The sequence below is a fragment of the Cebus imitator genome, unplaced genomic scaffold (assembly GCF_001604975.1).
Source record: "Cebus imitator isolate Cc_AM_T3 unplaced genomic scaffold, Cebus_imitator-1.0 Scaffold473, whole genome shotgun sequence".
Classification (NCBI taxonomy): Eukaryota; Metazoa; Chordata; class Mammalia; order Primates; family Cebidae; genus Cebus; species Cebus imitator.
This window is the reverse complement of record NW_016107788.1, coordinates 930784-938071: the sequence shown is the minus strand read 5'-3', so window position 1 is coordinate 938071 and position 7288 is coordinate 930784. Positions and strand designations below refer to the sequence as shown.

At 56.2% G+C, this 7288-nt stretch overlaps 1 protein-coding gene across 1 annotated transcript in view; it reads left to right on the top strand.

Moving 5' to 3' along the window:
• The first annotated feature begins 3912 nt into the window (after positions 1–3912).
• MYBPC2 (myosin binding protein C2) overlaps positions 3913–7288 on the top strand; it is a 36940-nt gene continuing 33564 nt past the window's right edge. The window contains exons 1-3 of the mRNA XM_017512519.2: positions 3913–4027; positions 6487–6564; positions 7079–7165. Of these exons, the coding sequence (XP_017368008.1) occupies positions 4009–4027; positions 6487–6564; positions 7079–7165 (184 nt within the window). The 5' untranslated portion in view covers positions 3913–4008. The remainder of the gene's footprint in view (positions 4028–6486; positions 6565–7078; positions 7166–7288) is intronic.

Genomic DNA, 7288 nt, shown 5'->3' with positions numbered 1-7288 from the left:
GAGGTCCTTTTGTCATGTCTGAAATCACTCTTGAGCTGTCTGGGGTGGGGGATGGGGGAGTCAGTGAAATGTGTCTGTCTGGGCCCTGTCAGGGACACCCCTGTTATATCTGGGATCCTCCAATCACATCTGAGACCTCCTAGGATCTCCATCTGATATGCCCTTTAGGGACCCCACCCTTCCTGGTGGCCCTCCCTGTGGCCATGCTGAGGACCACTCTGGCCATGAGACTGATTTCTGGGTGATCATGGAAGCTCCCCACCTATGTTATTTCTTTTTCTTTTCTTTTTCTTTTTTTTTTTTTTTTTTTTTTTTTTTTTTTTTTTTTTTTTTTTTTTTTTTTTTTTTTTTTTTTTTTTTTGAGATGGAGTCTTGGCTGGAGTGCAGTGGCACAATCTTGGCTCACTGCAACCTTTGCCTCCTGGGTTCAAGCGATTCTCCTGCCTCAGCCTCCCAAGTAGCTGGGATTACAGGTGCATGCCGCACGCATGGTTAACTTTTTTTGTATTTTTAGTAGAGATGGGGTTTCACCATGTTAGCCAGGATGGTCTCAATCTCCTGACCTCCTGATCTGCATGCCTTGGCCTCCCAAAGTGTTGGGATTACAGGCGTGAGCCACTGCATCCAGCCCCACCCATGTTATTTCTAATTAGAGGTCTCAAGGTGGTCACCCCCTACCCTGTCCCTGATGGTAGTCTCTTTAGTTCACTGCAGCATGTGGCAGTGGAGGTATGAAGGATCCACATTTACAGCAGACCATCAGCTAGGCACTGGCTCACACCTGTAATCCCAGCACTTTGGGAGGCCGAGGCAGGGGGATCGCTTGAACCCGGGAGTTCAAGACCAGCCTGGGCAACATAATGAGACCTTATCTCTACAAAACAAGAAAATTAGCTGGGCATGGTGGTGCACACCTGTGGTCTCAGCTGCTCAGGAGGCTGAGGCAGGAGGATCGTTTGAGCCCAGGAAGTTGAGGCTGTGGTGAGCTGTAATTGTGCCACTGAACTTGGCCTGAGTGACAGAGCCAGACACTGTCTTAAAAACAAAAAACAAACAGCAGACCATTCAAAATAGGGAGACTTTGCATAACGCAGATTTCTTCCTTCACTTAAAACTTTGGATGATCTGGAGAGAGTGGGATAGTTTTCGGTGAGGGGTGGGGAGCTGGAACAGGGCAGTAGCCTGTCTTAATGGAGTATTTGTTCTGCAATCTACCCCAGTGGCTGCCATCCCTGGCTGTCTTACCCCAGCAGCTTCTGAAGCCTGTTTGTGTTAGAACATGAAGCCTGGATGGGCTGTGGAGTGCTGGTTTGGACCCCCAGGGAGACAAAGGCTGTCAGCCAAGAGGCCATAGGTCCTTGAGCCCGGGGAGGGGGGAATGGGGGGAAGGGGGTGGGAGGTGGGTAGGTCGATCTAGGGTGAATGACTCGCTCCTTCCCAACCTCAGTTTGTCCCTTCTGTGAAAAAGGGAGAAGGAGGAAGATCTCAAAAAGCCCTTGTGGCCCAGTGGAGTGGCTCACGCCTGTAATCCCAGCACTTTGGGAGGCTGATGCAGGTGGATCACCTGAGGTCAGGAGTTCAAGACCAGCCTGACCAACATGGTGAAACCCCTGTCTCTACCAAAAATACAAAATTAGCCAGGCGTGGTGGTGCATGCCTGTAGTCCCAGCTACTTGGGAGGCTGAGGCAGGAGAATCACTTGAACCCGGGAGGTGGAGGTTGCAGTGAGCCGAGATCTCGCCCTACACTCTGGTCTGAGCAACAAGAACAAAACTCCTTCTCAAAAAAAAAGCCTTTGCAGACCTGTTGAGCCTTTGACACATCACCTGAAATCCACCCCACTCCCGGGAGGAGGAGGAGGACGATGAGGAGGAAGAGGAGGAGGAGGGAATACTAGTGACCCAGAGACAGCAGACTTCCATGTGGAGGCACACAGTGGCTGGTGGCAGAGCCGAGGCTGGGACCTGCCCTCAAGAGAAGGAGTGGGGAGGCGGAGGGAGGAAGGGCGGGCAAAACGTCCTCCCCAGGGCCCCCTGCAACAAAGAAGGTACTTTTTATAAAAGCTATCATTGTCACCCTAAATGTAGAATAAAATAAGACAAACTGAAGTAGACAGACCTCCTGGGACCTTTTGTGAGGGACTGCAATCCCGCCCTTCCACTGGGACCGCGGGCTGTCAGAGAGCCGTCACGGGCGTTCAAAGAGACAATTACATGCTGGCGCGGTGGGTGGCTCCATAATCCCAATACTAATCCCAACACTTTGTGGGGGCCGAGGCAGGAGGATAGCTTGAGTCCAGGAGTTCGAAACCAGCCTGAGCAAGACAGTGAGCGGCCCCCCCCCGCCCCCCGCCCACCCGTCTACAAAAAATACAAAATTAGCCGGGCGTGGTGACGTATGCCTGTAGTTCCAGCTACTCTGAACTTCTGAGGTGGGAGGATCACTTGAGCACAGGAAGTCGAGGCTGCAGTGAGCGGTAATCCTGCCACTGCCCTCCAGCCTGGGCGACAGAGCGAGACCCTGTCTCAAAAACAAACAAAAAACGCAAAGACATCATACAGCAACACCTGTCTGAAACTTGAATGCCGAGAAATAAGAGGCTTGACATGCAGGCACAGAGTGTTCCGTTTGTTTTATGTCTTTCTCTCTTCCTGCCAATTGAATTTCTCCACCTCCTCCCGGCTTCCCCTTCCTTCTGGGTCTCTGTCCCCTGCCCTCCGAATTGAGCCCTCGGGCTGGCGGCGCGGGGGCGGGGGAGGGGCTCCAGGTGGCCGAGCCACTGCAGGCCCGAGCCCCTCCCCAACTTCGCGGGGCTCTCCGGAGCGCCGTAGCAGTCTGCCTGGCAACCCGTGACATCACACGGGGCTGACGTCGGATTGGCTGATGCTCCCTGGAGGCGCAGAACTTTCCGGCTCGTAGGGGGTTTTGGAAAAGGAGGGGTGGGAAGATGAGTAGGAAGAAAGAGAGAAGGGACTTGGTTTTCCTCACACTGGGTCCCTCGCGCCGCGTTACTAGCCAGGTGGTACCCCGCGTTAACCCTAAGTCCTCAGCACCCTTTCCCTCCTTCCCCCCCACAACACCTGGTGTCCCCAAGCCCCGCCCTCCACAGGCCCCGCCCCCTCGGCGCCCGCCGCGTCCGGCGCCTCCCCATTCAGAAAGTCGCAGGTCTCCCGCCGGGAAGGGCGCCAGCGTCCGGGCAGCCCTCCAGGGCCTTCCCAGCCTCCCGCCCGCCCCCGCCGGGGACGCCTGCCCCCTACCCGCGTCGGGTGCCCGCTCCGGGAACAGTCGCGGGGAGCGGTCCCAGTCCGCGTCCCAGGTGGCCGGGGCCCAGGCCTTCGGGTTTGCCTAGGCCTGGGCGCGAGACTCCGGAGTCCCAGAGCCCCGGCGCCCTTCCCGGAGGCACAGGGACCTCCTCCCCCCTTCGCCGTCCTGCCTACGCTGGGAAACCGGACCCTCCCTCCCGGCTCCGGTTTCCCGAAAACTCCTGACTTGCAGATGCTAAGAATGGCTTCCTAGACCCTGTTCCTCCCCGCCCTACTTCATGCCAGAGCTCTGGCCCGCAGCCCTTGCCCCCTGGAGACTCTCGATCTCTTCCTCTTCCTCCTCCTGGGAGCCAGGCGTCCAGGCGCTCCTTTCTAGAAAACCCAAGAATCTGGGACCCCGGTTGCTTCTGCTCCCAGACTCAGGGGTCCAGGCACCCAGCCCCCTCCTTCCTGAGACCCTGGATGTCCGAGCCCCAGCCCCCTCCTCCCTCAGACCCAGGTGTCTGAGCCCCAGCCCTTCCTTCTTGGGGACCTGGCTCTCAGCCATCTCTCTTGGTCCAGCTGTTATTTCTCGCCCTTTAGAACATGCGGGCGGAATGTGGGGCGGCCCCAAGGTCTGAAGCCTCCTGGAGCCTTCTGGGAGTCTCAGGACTCCTTAAAAGGCTCCCCCTGGGGGCCCACCTGTCCTCCCTAGGGCTTATCAGGACGCAGCTGCGGTCAGAGGAGCGGGAGGAGGTCCTCCAACATGCCTGAGGCAAAACCAGGTGGCTCCAGGACCCCCTCCCTGTGTGGGGATGGATGGGGTTCTTCTTTTCTGAATGGGTATTTGGGACTTGTAAGGTTGGGAGAAGGAGGGACCTTCTCTGTGTGAAGAGGAGGCTCCCTTTTCTGTGTGGAATGGGGGTTCCCGTGTGTGTAGGGTGAAGGTCTCGGCTCTGCATGGGGAAGAGGGTCCCCTTCCCTTTGTGACAGGATTTTCCTTCCTTGTATGAAATGGGGGTGGTCTCATATCTGTGTGGGATGAGGGATCCCTTCACTCTGCAGGTAAGTGATTACTTGTAAGTGATTGGGGGGACCCATCTCTGGTGGAGATGGGGTTGTAAATTGGATTCCTTTTGCTTGATGAGGATGGGGGTCCTATGTGTGTAGACTGGGGAGGTCTTTTTTTTTTTTTTTTAGTTGGAGTTTTGCTCTGTCGCCCAGGCTGGACTGCAGTGGTGCAATCTCGGCTCACTGCAACCTCCACCGCCCGGGTTCAAGCAATTCTCCTGCCTCAGGTAGCTGAGATTACAGGTGTGCGCCACTATGCCTGGCTAATTTTTGTATTTTTAGTAGAAACTGGGTTTCTCCATGTTGGCCAGGCTGGTCTCGAACTCCTGACCTCAGATGATCCACACGCCTCGGCCTCCAAAAGTGCTGAGATGGCAGATGTGAGCCTCTCAGTCTACCCAGATTGGGAGGCCTCTTCACGTAATTGGGTTCTCCACATTCAGGGATGGCATCCTCCCTGCAGGGTCTGGGCCACTTCTTAGAGCAAAGACTCAGAGGGGGCCATGTGCAGTGGCTCACACCTGTCATCCCAGCACTTTGGGAGGCCGAGGCAGGAGGATTGCTTGAGACTAGGAGTTCAAGACCAACCTGGGCCATATGTAGAGACCTTGTCTCTACAAACAGTTAAAAATGAACCAGGTGTAGTGGTACATGCCTGTAGTCCCAGCTACTTGGGAGGCTGAGACGGGAGGATTGTTTGAGCCTGGGCAGTCGAGGCTGCAGTGAGCTGTGATCATGCCACTGCACTCCAGCCTGGGTGACAGAGTGAGACCCTGTTTCAAGCAACAACAACAACAACAATAAAATTTCCCAGTTCAGTGACTCACATCTGTAGTCTCAACACCTTGTGTGCCCAAGGTTTGTGGATCGCCTGAGCCCAGGAGTTTAAGCCCAGCCTGGCCAACATGGTGAAACCCTGTCTCTACAAAAAACACACACCTAGCTGGGCTCGTGGGTGTATGCCTGTAGCCCAGCTACTCAGGAGTCTGAGGCGGGAGGATCACTTGAGCCCGGGAGGCGGAGGTTGCAGTAAGCCTAGATCTTGCCACTGCACTCTAGCCTAGGAGACAGAGCGAGATATTGCTTGGGGAAAACAAACAGACTCTGAGGCACCTTCTTTGTAGGCTATGGGGTGATTGTGGGCATAAAGATGAGTGGTTCTGGCTAGGCGCGGTGGCTCACACCTGTAATCTCAGCATTTTGGGAGGCCGAGACGGGCGAATCACAAGGTCAGGGGTTCGAGACCAGCCTGACCAACATAGTGAAACCCTGTCTCTACTAAAAATACAAAAATTAGCCGGTGTGGTGGTGCATGCCTGTAATCCCAGCTACTCAAGAGGCTGAGGCAGGATAATTGCTTGAATTGGGGAGGCAGAGTTTACAGTGAGCTGAGATTGCATCATTGTACTCCAGCCTGGGCGACAGAGCAAGACTCCATCTCAAAAAAAAAAAAAAAGATTAGTGGTTCCCATCTGCATGGAGTCACAGGAGAAGTCTTTGTATTAAGGGTGGGGGAGCCTCATTTTTATGGGCACTGAGGTTTCCCTGTGTAGGAATTAGGGGTCTTTCTTCATATAGGGGATGGGGTCCTTTCTGTGGGGTTTGGGGACCTTCTTTGATTGGGACTGGGAAACACTCTCTGTGGAGATGAGGCTTTCTCTCTATGAGGAACTCACTGCAGGAAACACGTACCGCTGGGTGGACCCCCTCCTGGGATGTGTGGTCCGCTGGCATCAGGCCAAGCAGGCTGTGGGGTGGGTCCGGCCCCTGCTGTAGCTACAGACCCAGCCAGCAAGGAACAGCAGGCAGGGCAGGGAAGGATGCTGCGGTCAGCACCAGGTGTCCAGTTTCCAGCCCGGAGGGAGAGCTAATTATACCCCTGGACCCAAAAGGTCAGGTCCTGGTGGCCTGGGCGAATGGGGCAGGGCCTGTTGGGGGTAAGGGAAACCCGATCCCACAGACTCTCAGATAAATTTATACCTAGGGTGGGGGCCTGGACTCCTGGGTCTGAGGGAGGAGGGGATGGGGGCCTGGACCTTTAGGTCTGAGGGAGGAGGGGCTGGGGTCTGGACTCCTGGGTCTGAGGGAGGAGGAGCTGGGGGCCAGGACTCTTGGGTCAGAGGGAGGACTGTTCTGACTGCATGCTCAACAGTGAATATCCCCTACCTTACAGTGGCCAAAAAGGCCCCCAAAGGCAAAGAAGCCCCCAAGGAGGCTCCCCCTAAGGAGTTGCCTGCAGAGGCCCCCAAAGGTGAGGAGGTGTCCCCTGGGCTCAGCTGGCCTGGCTTCTCATCTCCGTCCTCCCTGATGTGCCTCACCCTGGCCTTCCCCCAGCCTCTGTCCTTGAATCTGTCCCCATATAGCCCCAGGGCTGACCCATGCCTCCCATGCTCCCAGCCTTCCCGGGGCTCCCTGGCACCCCCATGCAGAGCCCAGCACCTCGGCTGGCTTCAGCTCCCATCAACTGGCTGATTGATCGCCAAGTTCTGCCCCAATCTCTAAACCTCTCCCACTCCAAAGTCCATTGAGTGACCTCCAGATGAGGAAACCAAGGCCCAAAGGGGTGGGGGAGTCTGGCCAAGGTCACACAGCCACAAGGGTGACCAGTGGCCTTTCCCAGGCCAGGAAAAGCCATTTCACCCCCGTGATGTTTGGTTTCTGAGCAGAGGGTCCCTCCCTGTCTCTAGGTCCCTTCCCCAAAGTGGCCCACCTGCCCCCCCCAGCCCATCTCAGACCTCCTCATCCTAATCCTGTCCCCTGAGCAGAAGCTCCACCCGAGGACCAGTCCCCAACTGCAGAGGAGCCCGCTGGAATTTTCCTGAAGAAGCCAGACTCCATCTCAGTGGAGAATGGTGAGGGAACCCTGGGGAGGAGGGGCTGGAGGCCTGGACCCCTGAATCTGAGGGAGGAGGGGCTAGAGTCTGGACTCCCGGGTCTGAGGGGGGAGGGGCTGGGGTCTGGACTCCCGGGTCTGA